Raw genomic sequence first — 14,856 nt, 5'->3', positions numbered from 1 at the left:
ATGGAGTATTTAAGTTTATTTTTAAAAGAAACAAACCCTAAACCCTAGTACTACGGATTATAATTAATGAAATGGAGTATTTAAGTTTATAATTAAAAGAAATAAATAAAATAACACCATATAATAAAAAAAATGCGCCGCTTTCTTCTCCATTGTTGTCTTTTTCAAACTTCTGCAATTTTTCTTCATTTTCAGTTTTCTCTTGAAGCTTTTCTCTTCTGTGAAACTATCTCACCTCTCCCCTAATCTGTTTTCTTCAAATTCACTTCCTCATTTCTCTTCCATGGTGACGAATCAGCCAAAACGTGGGGTTAGAGCTGATGCAGCGGTGGGTCGACGGCTGATTTTGGGAGTTTCTCAGAGGTATTCACGGACCGGCGATGGGGTCGGCCGACCCCATCCAACCCCACCTGGGTCCGTCATTGATTGAAGCCGTCATTTCAGGTCCTTGAAATAATTGAGAGCCCAAATATATATTCTACGTATTCATGAACTATTTATATAAAAGAGCTATAAGTCATATAGTATCGGAGCCTTTAGATAAATATATTGACAATTGCACGTGTTATACACACAGTTACATAATGCTCCATCCGTTCCATAGTAGTGGTGTCATTTTGCCATTTTAGTACGTTCTATAGTAGTGAAGTCATTTCCCTTTTAAATAAAAGTCAACACATTTTTTTTAAATAAAAGAAATTATTTCTTGTGGGCCTAAATTAAAAAGAAAAATTACATTATTATAGAGCCCATTCTTAGAAAATCCAAATCACTAAAATAATTTCCTTTTGGAGCCCAAAGATCCCTCTTTGCATAAGTTACGTAGCCAGCCTCCACCTTCTTTATGGTTGATTACTCTCCTTCCCCTCAAGGCATGCAGCTGCTTGATCTCCACCTCCTGCTCGATTCTGCCACTCCACCTCCTGCTCAGACTCTGTCTCATGATGTCCACGGTATACTCATCCCATCATTCACAAACTGCGAACCTTCAGCAAATTGAGAGAGAAAGCCGAGAGGGAAAGAGGTAGAAGAAACTGTTGTCTTTTATTTCAATCTCATACAAGCTAAGAAACGAATCTGCCAAGTCCAAGGAACTACTCCTTTCGACCTTCAATTTGCACCCCAAATTCAAAGTTCGGTTGAAAGGTATACTCCCTCTCAATTTCAAGTCTCAATCAGCAATTCATACATAGCATATCATCATCCAACACTCCCCCACAAGTAATTTAATCAATCAATCAAACAAAGCAATCAAACTCCAACAATTGAACACCCATCACAGAGTAATTGAAAACTGAAAACGAAAGAACATAGCTTTGTAAAGAACTTATCTTTCGGGGTGTTTTGGGACTGTTCTGAGTTGTTTCGGGGGCTGCCGGATACCTGCGAGGTTTTATCGAGCTCAGTCGGGGCTGTCCGAACAGCAAGCGTACGACGGAGAGGTGCGACGGCGCGCCGCTGCGCGCACATCAGCAGCGGCGGCGATGGCGTGAGCAGATCCGAGAGAGAGAGAGAGATGAGGAGGAGAAGGGGAACATCGCCGAGTCGGCGGCGGCGCCGGTGTGGCGGCTGGTCGACGGAAATTCTGATTTGGAAGAGGGGTTTTCCCTATTTTGTGCAATTGACGAAGAAGGGGTGAATAGTGATTTAGAAAGAGGACTGATAGGTGGGCGGGGGCCGGGGAGTATATGGTTGTTTTTTTAAATTAATTGTGGTTGGGCTGCATTTTATTATTTGGGCTAAGAAGTGGAGTAAATATTTTTGAATCCAACTCTTTAATAGTTGGGATTGCAGTAAAGAAATGAATGGGGGCCGATTTCGAAATTTACCTGTCTTTTGGGCCTAATATTTATCAAAGAGCAAGAAGAGTTGTTGGACCGGATAGAATTAATTTTTTAAGGGATTTTGGATTGAAGAATAAATTGGTTAAGCAAAACTAAAATAATTAGTTGGGATCCGAGTTGTTATAGCTCTGCGTAAAATTTTTAGTAGTGTATGAAATACCAATTTAATCGAAGTCCGGAAATAGTGGAAGAAGAATCATCTTAAAGTAATAGAAATTCTTGAAGTCATTCCTATTAAAGTAATAGAAATTCTTGAAGTCTGATTAGTATTTTATATTATATTGTTTTATCTTGAAAAAGGTTATCCGCAAGTTAAGATCGGAATGAGAAAATCAAGTTAAGGAAACTAAACGAACGAGCTGAACTTTTCTATCCTACATACTAATGTGGATGAAAATATAAACTTATGTTTTGTTATTTGTGAAAATGATGTTGTCTTGCCATAAATGATTTGTTTTATGCTTATCTGTTTGGTTGGAACGTAAGAATCGAATTCGTGTTCGAGTGAGGGTGGTGTCCCTACTCGGACTAGTGTACACAGGTATAGTGGAGGCCGTTGGGAGGTGGCCACCTCCCCGGCTGGAGAAAGATGTAGGTGACCGTGGGAGAGCACCATCTCCACGGCACTTGGTGTTCAGATATGGCAAAGTATGAAAGAACTTAGACTGCGCAGTCGAACAAAGATTTTAGTAAGCTCGGGCCTTTTAAGAGAAAAATATCGAGTGTTACTGTGATGGCATGATAACATTTTCATTTTATGTATGTATATTTCGGCAATGTGTTTACTGAGTATTTTAATACTCAGCCCTGCATATATTTCTAAATGTGCAGGTTGAGCAGTGACGGTGGGGAATGCTGAGCAGAGTTTACGATTTTCTTTATATTTTAAGTAGAGGCTCTCAGAGGTGCATGTTTCCATACATGTGACCGTGTTCATTCCGCTGCGTATTGTTCTTCTATACTCTGATAAATATTTATTGAAGAGTAAGATCTCCATTCGAGTTCTTGTGATTAAAAGTTAATTTGAAGTTGTTTCCCTTTTATTTCTGAGTGAATATTCGTCATTATTATCCCCTTTCTGTTCTCCTCTTCTTATTCCCCACCCCTAGTCACGGTTTCCCGGCTTTGCTATCCTTAGCAAAGTGCGGCCGTGACAAAAAATCACAATGTACAAGTAAACAAATCAAAATTCAGCAACCATAAGTGCCACATGGCACGTCTAGATTGGCCTTCATCATGTGGTCAGGTAAGAACGAAGTCAGGATTTTATTCCGAGACGAACAAAAATATTACACAGGAAAAATTTTGGAGTTTAGGAGGGACATTTTATAAAAATTAAAAGTTATTAAATTTTATAATAAATGATTTATTCATATGTGAGGATATTGAATGCCCCTACATGCTAGATCTGTCCATGCAGTTAGGATCGCTCTACAGTTTAGCTAGGTGGTCGATAAGTAGGTCTGTAGCTTGCCTCACTATTCTACAACGGCATTGTTTGGCGCCGTTGTAATTACTCGTCTTAGATATCATTATCTTGTATTCTTGTGTGAATATGTTGACCCATATGTTTGGTTCGCCCCATATTTTTGGCTATTCCCACTATAGTCAAATTTGTTCATACAATTAAGCTCATTTTATTTTCCAACTTTCACACCAATTAAATAGAAATGTTACTCCCTCCGTCCCACAAAAGATGTCACATTTATCTTTTGGAAAAAGTTCTCTCTCACATGAATAAAAAATTATATTTTCTCTCTCCATTTAACACACAAAATAAAACCTCCTAAAATCTCGTGCCGTCCCACAAGTGTGAGATCTTTTGTGGAACGGAGGGAGTACAATTTTTGAGATAATAAAAAATCGTAACAGGAAATTAATATTCATTAATTAAGATGTATTTGTAAATTTATCATAAAATATAAACCGATAAGAAAATATATTTAGTCTATTCAATAAATGTCCCTATTTAAAATATCAAAATTTTCTCCTAGATAATTTTTTTCTGTTTCTTTTTCTAGACCAAAATGATATTCTAGCTTGGCATCTGCGTCATATTCCAGTACTACAAATCACTCCTTCATTGAGACCATGAAAATATATTCTACGTCTTCATGAACTATTTGTACTATAAACGAGCAAGAAGTATTAATCTTACTGATGGCTCAATTACTACTATATAAAATCGTATTAATATATTTACAATTGCAAATGTTTAACACAAAATTACAGTAATATTGAACAAAAACAACACATTAGTTCAAAACTATATACATGAATGCATTAATCTTACTGATGGCTCAATTATTAGACGGATTTTATGTTCAAATTGGATCCGACAACGTGTTGATTCGCAGTCGAAATCCAGTCTTATTTTTTCAACACTGGTGCTATATAATCTTATATATATACACAAAAGATTATAATCACATTAAAATGGAAGGACCTAACAATCACGTGGAATAGATACAACAATCAAAGGACACTTTTTATGGATTGTGATTCCACTAGATTCACTTGCATCTAACTCCTTCATTTTCGGTCCATTAGGCAATCTAAAATCGAACTTGTGTACCAACTTGGCTAAGGCAAGCTCAACCACCACCACCGCGAATGTAATACCCGGGCAACCCCTCCAGCCTGCCCCAAACGGAGTCAACTCAAAATGCAGACCTCTAAAGTCTGTGCCCATTCCAAGGAATCTCTCTGGGCGAAATTCCTCAGGATATATCCACAATGAAGGATCCCTAGAAATCTCCCAAACATTAATCATTACACGCGTACCAAATGCGACGTCATAGCCCAATACTTTTGTGTCTTGAGTTGATTCACGACGGACCAACAATGGGATCGGCGAATGCAATCTTAGACTCTCCTTCAACACTGCTTTTAGATAAGGCATTTTCTCCAAGTCTTGCTCATCAATCTCGTCCTTACTTCCGGCTACTTCTTTCACTTCATTTTGCAAAGTTTTCATGGCTTCTGGATTTCGTATGAGCTCCGTTATCGCCCACTCAAGAGCTGTAAATGTAGTATCAGTTCCAGCACTAAACATATCCTGCAATAAAAATAATCAACCAAACAGGGGCAGCATGATAAGAACATACCAAAACATTGCTATAAGAAAACACACGAGTATTTACATACATATTGTAAAAGAAAAGTATTCATACCAAAACGATAGCTTTGATAGTGTCATCTTCAATAGGGGTGAGACTTGTATTCTCTCTCTGAAAATCAAGCAATATGTCCACAAAATCCAGCTCACCACCATCTCCCTCTCTCCTCTCCCTAACTCTATGTTCTTCAATAACAACCTCCAAAAACCTATCCATCTTCTCAGCAGCTTTGTCCACTCTCTTATCCAAACCATCAAACCTTCTCATCCATCTCAGGCAAGGAATGTAACATCCCGAATTTCCGAACCCTAATTTTTAGAGCCCAAAAATTTATTATTGATGACGTGGAAGATGTGATTTATTTGATAAGTGAATTTATTGCATGAGTTTCTTTGACCGGGAAGTTTGAAAAGTCAAATTTGTTGACTATGTGATGTGGCATGTGATTTTATTATAAAGTGAATTATTCGTTTAAGGGTGAGTGAGAATATCAAAGAAAATTTTCATAAATACTAGCCACCTAATTGTTGAAATTTTCGAACCCTAGACCCCTTGGAGAGGGAATTCTATTTTTTCGGATTTAATTTCATTCTTGGGATATTTATCCAAATTAAATCCAAAACCTAATTATTTCTTTATTTTAATGAGAAAAATAGACACCCCCCTTGTTTAATAATGATTTTCGAAAATCACTATGTTGGGAAGGAAATAATATTTTGCTTATTTTATTGATTCCTTATTTGATTTCCTTCCATACCTAGAATTCAAATATTCTACCAAATCTTTCCATACCTTAAGAGATCTTGCCATATCTTATTTTAGTGAATATAAAAAATTCACGCCTTATTTAAAAGGCATAGAAACGCCTATTTCAATCCCAAGTTGGGAGAATTCTTATTTTTATTTTGCTCCTGATATTTTATTCTACTCCGTAAAGTATACCAAAACAAAATCTTGGCTAATTAAAACGCCTAATTTTCGAAACCTACATGCCTTGGAACCCTAGATCTTATTTTATTTCTTCTTCCCTACTCCACAATATTTTATTGTGTAGAATCAAATCTTACCAAATATTCTATTTATTTACCTAAAGATTTTATTGAGCACTATAAATAAGAGAACCCCTAACCCTAGCCCCATAATTTTCGCCCCCCACCCATACTACACGCCCCCTCTCTCTTCTCCATACTCTCTCAATTTTCTTCTACTTTTCTTCAATAATCCTTCAACCTTTGAGAAGAATTGAAGTTTGATCCAAGAATTTTGAAGAACCAAGTCTAATGCTTAATTTCTAACGTTCGTTTTTCTCATAAGGTATTCTCATATTTAATCCTCTTCTTTCTACTCGATTCCTCTTCTTTCTAACCGATTAATCGGTCTTCTTGAACCCTCATGCATCTTGGTTGAGTGAAAGTGGGATAAAGGGGATATGGGAATATGTTACATGTGTGTGGCGTGTGTGCGTGTGCGCGCGCGCGTGTGTGTGTTGTGTTGGTGTAGTGTGTGTTTGATGGCTAACTATCCTTGTGTGACATATGTTGATCTAGATTTGAGATGCGAATGGAACTTGTGTGATAAACATGATCTTGATTGATTACTAATGTTAAGATAAATCGATGGGAAAAGGGAAAAGTATTGAGACATGCATGAGTAAGAGTTGTGTTGAACCTAATTTGTGATATGTGCCTATGTGATTAAAAGGTGAAACTTTGGTTGCGAAGCGGCGAAACTACTTGAAATCTAAGCAGTCGAGGTGGGCTTTACTCTAAAAACTCTCTTTTATTTTATCAGAAATATTGATTGGTGTCATAAAGGTGGTTTAACTGTTATGCCATGCCTATGTTGTTTTATTGTGATATTGTGTGTCTGATGCCTAGTTTGTGAGTTCGCTCCATTGGGCTATAGGGCTATGGATATGATTATACGAATTCGGGTCTGAGTATGGGACGCAAACCCTACCAGGCTGTTTACACGAGGGGATCGGGAGCCGTCCTTGCTAGTCGGCCGGTCTCGTGGGCGAAAAGTGTGGCCACACTTTTGCCGCACTATGGAATGATTGTGACTTTTGAATTGTTGAGGAAAATGGGGAGTTATTTTGACTGGCCAGTCTATGGAAAATATATTTTGTGATACTCGTGATATTTCTCTTATAACTGCTTAAAACTCGAGTTCAATTGGTAAGGGTGGCATAACTTAGAAAACGTTTTGGCAATGAGCTCACTGAGTATTTCAAAATACTCAGCCCTGCATGTGTTTCCTTATGTGCAGGTTGAATGATGACGAGCGGTGGCGGGTGTTGAGCATGTTAACTAATTAAGATGGATGTTTTTGAACTTCAAGCGTAGTTGTGTCTTCATACATAGCTGCACTTTCTCTTGGTCGTTTTCCGCTGAGTTTTGGATACACTTTAGTATTTTTTTTGAATATTTTGCATTCTCCTTTTGGTTTAGAGGCTTTAGACTATCTTGTGGTTTTTATCTTGGAAACTACGTCATACTCTTGAGGTTTTTGAACGTCATTTATGATACCTTCCTTTTTCTTATTCAAGCTTCTAGGTTAAGTTGTTGCTTTAAATGCTCTGATAGTTCCATTTTAATCTTTTGGTCAACACTCTCTAAATGAAACCCTAGCCTATGTTTACTTCTTTAAGTCCGTTTGGTAGGAGTCGCCGCATTTATTGTACCCTAGGAGAGCGGGCTGTTACAGCTGGTATTCGGGCCTCAGTTTCTTTCCGCTCTGGACCCAAGAGTCTTTTCGGAAATCTAAGTTGTCCTTGTAATCGTTTTCTAATAAACTGAATATGGAAGGCTCAACACCGCAACTCGTCTCGTTCAACCACGAAGAAAGAGGTACAGAATATTTCTATGATTGAAACTTTATGCTCTTGGAAATTTTTGTGGAAAATGTCATTTGTTGAGAACATAGAAACCATGCCATAAGTATTGAGAATATTGCGTGCTTGTGAAGCGATGCTTCTTAAATGATGATTCCTAGGAGTTTGGAAATATTATGAATGTGAAGCGATGCTTCTTGAATGGTGATTTTTTGAATGTTGTATGAGAACTTGTGAAAATTGTGAAATGCGAATGTGATTACGTGAGATTTTGTTGAAATGTCGCGATGCTTAGACTTGGACTTTTGGAACCTAGCATGACTTAGCTATACGATCACAGCGCTCGTACCAACAATAGAAACGTAATGCCTAGTATAAGGCCGTTAGTGTATGTGGAAATTCGACGAAACGCGAATGGAAAACGCACGAATAGTTATCTTAAGAACGAGAACTTTGGACGCGATGCTACCTTTGTACCATCATCTTTTGACTTTTATACACGTTCGCAGCACAATTTGAGATCACACACTTACTATTCTTTTCCAACCTTTGTGGTGGTGCTGACTTGTTCCTTTTCCCCTTTATGTAGATGGTTCAACCCTATCACGCCCTTATGCGTCGCCGCTACGCCAAAAATAGGAACTTTCCAGTGGAACGCTATAGAGAGCTGGAATGGGACGGAAAGCAATTCCTCCTGAACTTCGTCACCGATTTCTACAGTCACTGGCTGGACGCTTACGCGTATGGAACTACTCATCATGAGGGAATCATGCGACTTATCCATATACTACCTTCCCCTTGGAGCGAGTGGACCGCTCAAGCCTCCGTATCCTACACCTGGTTTAGCCCACCCAAGTACACGCCTCAAGGAGACTTCGTCGGCCTAATAGGAGTCTTACTTCCGGCCATGTCTGCCGCCGTTGACGGACCTCCACTCCATCCGCCAATGCAAAAGTACTCGCCAGGAGCAGTGCGTCGAATGAAGTATCGCGATGATGAGGAGACGCACGTCGCTCGCGTTCCCCAAAGGAGGACATTTAGGATGCGTATTTCGGCCCCTCGAAGGATCATAAGAGAGGCCAAAGAGATGCTTACCTCGATTCCTTCGCCCCTAAGTGACGAGAAGGAAGACGAGGAGATGGGACCGTTCGAGAGGGCAGAGAGTTCGAACACGGAAAGTGTCGGAGAGTCGGAAGAACCCGAAGAGGACGAGGGCAGAGATGTCTAGTGCTTGAATAGTGATTTCGTTTTCCTTTCCCCATGTTTTTGAATTCTAGAACCGCTATTTATGTTGTCTTTCTCTTTCGCAATTGTTTGGTCCTTTTCATTCATTGTACCAAGACCTTTTGAGTTTTACTTTTGAGATTTAATGGGGAATTCGTACCTTTTATTTTTATCATCTTGCAATGAGCCGTCTTCACTCTTTTCTATCCTTATTGCGTAAATATACTTGCTCGTTCTATTTCCTTCCAAGTGTTTTCCACCTTGTGGTGCAACTTTATTATGCTTTCTCTTGCACAACTGTTTTCTTTTTACAACTGCTATTGTGTGGTCTTTCCGTGGACCCTACTTGTTGAATGAGTTAAAATTTTTCTTTCAAAGTACCCTATAGCTATCTTTGGGTTTAAATAAGTGCGCTAGCAGCTCGAGTGAAAATGAATCAGAATGCCGCCTAGACGTAACGTAAGACGTTCGAACGAGGAGCCTTCTTCACAGGCTTCGGAAGAAGAAAGCGTGACGCAACCAAGGCCACCACCCCCACCTCCACAAGTAGATAGGGAAGTCGTAAAGCTATTCCTAGACCAAAAGCCTCCTACCTTCGACGGGATGGGTGAACCCGCAAAGGCTGAAACTTGGGTACGCGCTTTGGAGCGCATCTTCAGAACCTTAGTGTGCAACGATGCGGAGAAGATGATCTGCGTGACACATCAACTGACCGGGTCCGCTGACTTTTGGTGGGATACTAAGTTAAAGACCATGCCCCAGGATCGAGTGGACCGGATGACATAAGAAGACTTCAAGACCGAAGTCTATGACAAGTACATACCCAAAAGCTACCGCAAGGCAAAGGCAGCCGAGTTTCACAACCTTACCCAGGGACGTCTGTCCGTGACCGAATATGACCACGCACTTTGTGACATGACCCGTTATGCGCCGGAACAGACGGATACTGATGAGAAGCTGACCGATAAGTTTCATGAGGGCCTGAGGCACGAGATTAGGATGGATTTGGCAGTCCGTGGGACCCTTACGTACGCCGAGGCGCTGGCCCTCGCACTGGATGTAGAGGCAGCAATGCCGAAGGAGAGGAGCACGGGGAACACTACATTGACACTACCCCCGCCACGCCCTAACCATGATAAGAGGAGGTGGGATGAGAGTCGGATTCACTATGACAACAAGCGATACCGCCCCACTCAGAACATGCCGCCGTACGGAGGAGGACGGACTTCGTTCAATCCGAGGAGCGACCCCCGGACCAGGCCACCCCAGTGTAACGTTTGCGCCAAGTACCATTTTGGGGAATGTAGGGGACCAAACCCGACTAGGTGCTTCAACTGTGGAGGGAACGGGCATTTCTCGAGGGAGTGTCTTAGCAAGAATATGGGAACCGGGACGAGGCAGAACCATCAGGGTTTCCGTCAGCAGCCGAGGACGCCACCTACGGGCTCGGGAGCGAACCGGGACCAGCCACAGCGGCTGCAGCAGCCTGTCCGCCCAAGACTTCCCGACCCGGCTAGAGCGTACGCCATGAGTCAGAAGCAGCCCAAGATTGAGCAAGGGAATCATGAGAGTGGCAATTTGGCAGGTATAGGTGAAATCCTCGATACCCCTATTGTTGTTTTGTTTGACACGAGTGCATCGTATTCGTTCATATCTGAGTTGTGTGTGCATACCTTGAGCTTGCCTTCTAGAAAATCTGAACATAAGATGATGGTGTCCTCACCAGTAGGAGGGATAATAGAGATTTCCCGATTTTGCTTGAACATAGAAATTGTACTAGGAGAACTTAAGTTAGTCGCTTACGATCTGTGAGTTATGGCGATGAGAGATGTCGACGTAATCTTAGGAATGGACTGGTTAACCGCGAACTTTGCGACAATTCGCTGTAAGGAGAGGCTGATGATAAGTCGTATTCTAAGCCTTGGTTAATGGTCAGTATGTCGTGAAATGCATGTATTATCTGCAAAACAGTTGCTCAAGTGTGCAGGATTAAAGAATCCAAGTCAGTAGGAGACGATTCAGGTGACGCAAGTGAAAAGGGCGCTAGAAGGGTGCAATACTGACCAGGGTGCATGCCAGAGAAAAGGCTCGAGATGGAGAAGAAGGATAGCTGGGATGATCACTAACAAGGGCATAATAGTCAAAACTTGAAGGAAGTCTACCATAAAAGCAAGGGCAAGCCTCCCTATAAAAGAAGCCACTTGGAGAGAGAGAAGGAGTTTGGCCTTTAGAGTTGGTTCCTTAGAGTTCGGTTAGGAGCTCTAAGTTCTCAGTTCTCAAACACACTTAGTAGAATTCTCTCTAGAAGATCAGTCTTTCAGCATTGTCCAACCTCTCGTTCCTCGCCACAGCTATGGTCACTTGACGTCCAAGAGTCTGCCGGAGAAGTCATCGATACACTGTTCCAGCCAGTTTCCGTAGTAGTATAGCAGTATCATCGCCCGGAGTGGCCAAACAATCGTTATTTTGCTTTCTAGTTTAATCTTTACTTGTTTTCGTCGTTGGTTTTGTTGCAAACACTCATCGTTGTTGCCTTTTGAAGTACTTTGTGAAGTTCCAACGTTTAAATTATGAAGTTTCTATTTCGTATGTCGCTTTGGTTCGAGTTTGCTTCATTCTGCTTAGGAAAGTTAGATCTAGTTGCTTTTAATTTCTAAGTGTTTTCATATCTGGAGTTGTCGATCTGAAGTTGTAGTTATGTTTTAGTCTAATCTTCGTGCTTGAGTCTTCGTGTTGCATTATAACCACCGCCTTGCATGTTAGTCAGTAGAAGTAAATTTGCAGTTCCACCGTTTATTTTAAGTTCGAGCGTTTTAAATCAATGGATCTTGAGTTTGAGGTTGTGAATCTGAGTTTAGTTATGGTGTTTGTGTTCATCTGATTTTTGTTAATACTTGGTGAAGAAGAAAACGTCAAAATCAACTTTAGTTTGGACCACTTTACTTTTAAGTTACTTTTGCTTTTGTTCCCTACTTTTCAGTTGTACTGTCCAGACCTGTCAGAGAGCCACCCAGCCACCAGATATATCTTGTTGTCTAAATTTCATCTTTTAGCAACTGTTTACTTTTCATATGCCTCTGAGACACCTTGTCCCCTATTTTCACGAACACTACCACATGCCTGTTATTTTCACGCCTACTAGTCAGTAGAGCACCACCTTTAATTCTTGCCTAGGTAAAATCTCAACCCAAGCGTAGTAGCTAACCAAAAACACCTAGGAAAGTCACCGTAGTTATCCGAACGTGTCCATCCTTGTGGGATTCGACCCTTACCTCCACTATACTAACCAGTAGAAGTGGGTTGAGGAAAATTGTTTGAAGCCAGGTCTCGGTTGTCATACCAACGACTCAGCTGGGTCGGGAATCTCTTCCTGATCAGTTGGATACACTCCAAATTACATACGAAAACCGACATAGAGAAAAGACCTAAAAGGCCCTTTAAAATGGCGCCGTTGCCGGGGATGGATGGCGTTCATACCTGTTATTGTGTGTGATCTTTTTGGTGTACATACTGTTTATAATTTTCCTTTTCTTTTTGTTTTCAGTTTATGAGAAGTGGCTCGGCTCCTGGCCAGTGGAGACCAAGGATACTTCCCCGAGGAACAATACTCGTTACCACTCGTTCTGGCCTGTCGATAGCACTGTCCAACCTAGGCACGAGCAGCGACGAGGAGAAAGAAGATCTAGAGTACCAACTCCCGAAGCTCCCACCCCAACCAGTAAGAACACTAGTGAGAATGGCTGAGCAGGGTGAGGACAATCCCGAGCTCGCAACACTTACCGCACACGCTGACGGAGATCCCCCACAAGCCATAGTGGTCACCCCAGGCCAGACAGCCTGTGATGTGAAACCCCACGTGATTGCAATCCTGCCGATGTACTGTGGGAAGAGTTACGAGGGACCATACGAATTCTTAAATGAGTTCTGCAAAATCTGTAAGGCGCAGAGGCGGCCAGCAGGAGCTAGTGAGGACGATTACAGACTCAAGGCCCTACTTTTTGTCCTAAAGGGAGAGGCCAACACTTGGTTCATGCGCCTGCCAGCCGACTCTATCAATACATGGGCCGATTTCAAGTCAGTTTCCCGTCTTCAAAGACAAGTGCATTGAAGAGGAAAATATCGTGCATAAGGCAAGAATATGATGAAACCCTGAGCGAGTACTGGGAGAAGTACATGAGTCTTCTGGAGTCATGCCCCAACCATCGCATGAAGGACATCGCATGAAGGAGATAGAGGTGCACCACACTTTCTATGAGGGGATGAACAAGGAAACCAAGGATCTGGCGAATTCATCATCTGGAGGCGATTTCACCCAGTTGAGAGTCAGTGAAGACAAAAAGGTGTTACGGAAGCTGTTGAATGCGAAGAAGACGTACGACAACGCGAGGGATGGGTACAGCAGAGAAAGGGTAGCAAGTGCTTCGGCTACTGACTAGGAGGAACGGATGGATTTGAAGATGGAGGAATTAAAGAAGGAGTTGCTGACTGCAATCAAGCAGAACACTCCACCACCTTCTCCGACTGGAGGCAAAGAGGGCCCAGCACTACTATATGATCAGCCGGACAACTCGCCAGATGTGGAGCAAGCAAATGCCGCAGGATACTACAATTCCAACGGCAATTGGATTCCGGGAAGGCAGAGGGATGCACCATGGAGGGACCACCAAAATATCCGATGGGGAGATGGAAATCAGAATCAGAACCAAAATCAGGCTCCAAATCAACCCAACCCCCACCCGAACCAAACTTCCAACCGTGGCCTAACAAACCCTGACTACCAGTCTAACTGGGTAGGAAGAAATCAGCATCCTCAGAACCAAAACCCTCAAAACCAGAACCCGAACCCTGCCTATGTGCTGTTGGGGTTTGTATACTAAAAGATGCTTCGAGCGTACATGCCTTTGTACAGTCAGCTTGTGCATGTATACGAGAAACGTCACATCCACTTGTTTACCTATTTATGAGAATAAATAATATAATATAAATGGTTTATTATTGAAATATGATAAACAAGTCTAAGGCCTTTTACTAAGAAGGTCAAGTAGGGAAATTCGATGAATCTCCTCATGAGTTTTCCAGTAGGGGACTTGGCCAGATCTAGTAAGAAGAAAAACGTATTCACAACCTAGATAGGCTTTGGCTACCTATTGGAACGGTTGTGGTGTTTGTGATAATTCTCTCTTACCTAAGATGAGATTAGTAACACCGGTGTGGTAAAGCACTGAAAGGATCTAATCCGAAATGTATTCTTTATTGCTATCTACTGAAAGAATATATTTCAAGAAAGTTTAGTATTTTCTAGTCTATGATATTAATATCAATATTGTTTATTCAATCAAACGCCACTTAGACTTATCAATATGTGAGAGTTTGTACGTAACTCAAGTTCATGATATCTTGGGTGGTAGTAGTTGAATAACATGAAGGTATTGGAATATTATTTCATAGAATTCGCGTGCCCAGTGTGGTATGATTAAATCCCTAAGGGGCGATCCCCAAGAGGTGTTTGAAAAATGAATTTATTATTCAGAAAACTGCGCAGTTGGAATTTATTCCACGAATAATAAATAAAGTTTCAAACTAGAAAAACTCTTTGGAGAATTAATTTAATTCTAGTCACATAGCAGACAAAAGAATTAAATTGACGGATCAAGATAATCTTAAACGCGGGAAATATTATAAAATAAAATGGACCCAAGTTATTTGTAATTTGATGATTTAAGTGGGAGTGCAATATTATTCTTTAGTGGAATAAAATAATATTCCATTGATAATATATTAAATCATGCGTCATTTGATTTAATTAGAAATTTATCTAATGGGTGAGCCCAACACA

The 14,856-nt window shown here is 41.0% G+C and overlaps 2 protein-coding genes and 1 long non-coding RNA gene across 4 annotated transcripts; 2 read left to right on the top strand and 1 right to left on the bottom strand.

Moving 5' to 3' along the window:
- The first annotated feature begins 712 nt into the window (after positions 1 to 712).
- On the top strand, positions 713 to 2,855 carry LOC125190521 (uncharacterized). The gene is made up of 3 exons (XR_007170933.2): positions 713 to 1,146; positions 2,350 to 2,533; positions 2,676 to 2,855. It is a non-coding gene; the product is annotated as an uncharacterized LOC125190521 (long non-coding RNA).
- A 1,289-nt stretch (positions 2,856 to 4,144) lies between these two features.
- LOC125190518 (cytochrome P450 71A6-like) lies at positions 4,145 to 5,290 on the bottom strand. The gene is made up of 2 exons (XM_048087841.2): positions 5,018 to 5,290; positions 4,145 to 4,902 (listed from the first exon to the last, which is right to left on the bottom strand). The coding sequence occupies exons 1-2, from the start codon at positions 5,228 to 5,230 to the stop codon at positions 4,291 to 4,293; spliced, it is 825 nt and encodes a 274-aa protein (XP_047943798.2). The 5' UTR covers positions 5,231 to 5,290; the 3' UTR covers positions 4,145 to 4,290.
- An 838-nt stretch (positions 5,291 to 6,128) lies between these two features.
- Positions 6,129 to 9,190, top strand: LOC125190519 (uncharacterized). Of its 2 annotated transcripts, XM_089059751.1 has the most exons (3): positions 6,129 to 6,277; positions 6,665 to 6,716; positions 8,386 to 9,190. In XM_089059751.1, the coding sequence occupies exon 3, from the start codon at positions 8,386 to 8,388 to the stop codon at positions 9,022 to 9,024; it is 639 nt and encodes a 212-aa protein (XP_088915877.1). In that variant the 5' UTR covers positions 6,129 to 6,277; positions 6,665 to 6,716; the 3' UTR covers positions 9,025 to 9,190. The 2 variants fall into 2 exon arrangements, with proteins under 2 accessions (XP_088915877.1, XP_047943799.2); XM_048087842.2 differs by lacking the exon at positions 6,665 to 6,716.
- Positions 9,191 to 14,856: the final 5,666 nt, after the last annotated feature.

Source organism: Salvia hispanica, chromosome 5 (genome assembly GCF_029641045.1).
Source record: "Salvia hispanica isolate PSC_SH4W2 chromosome 5, Shi_PSC_v1, whole genome shotgun sequence".
Lineage (NCBI taxonomy): Eukaryota > Viridiplantae > Streptophyta > Magnoliopsida > Lamiales > Lamiaceae > Salvia > Salvia hispanica.
Note: the sequence above shows the minus strand (reverse complement) of the source record. Positions and strands in the feature narration are given on the sequence as shown.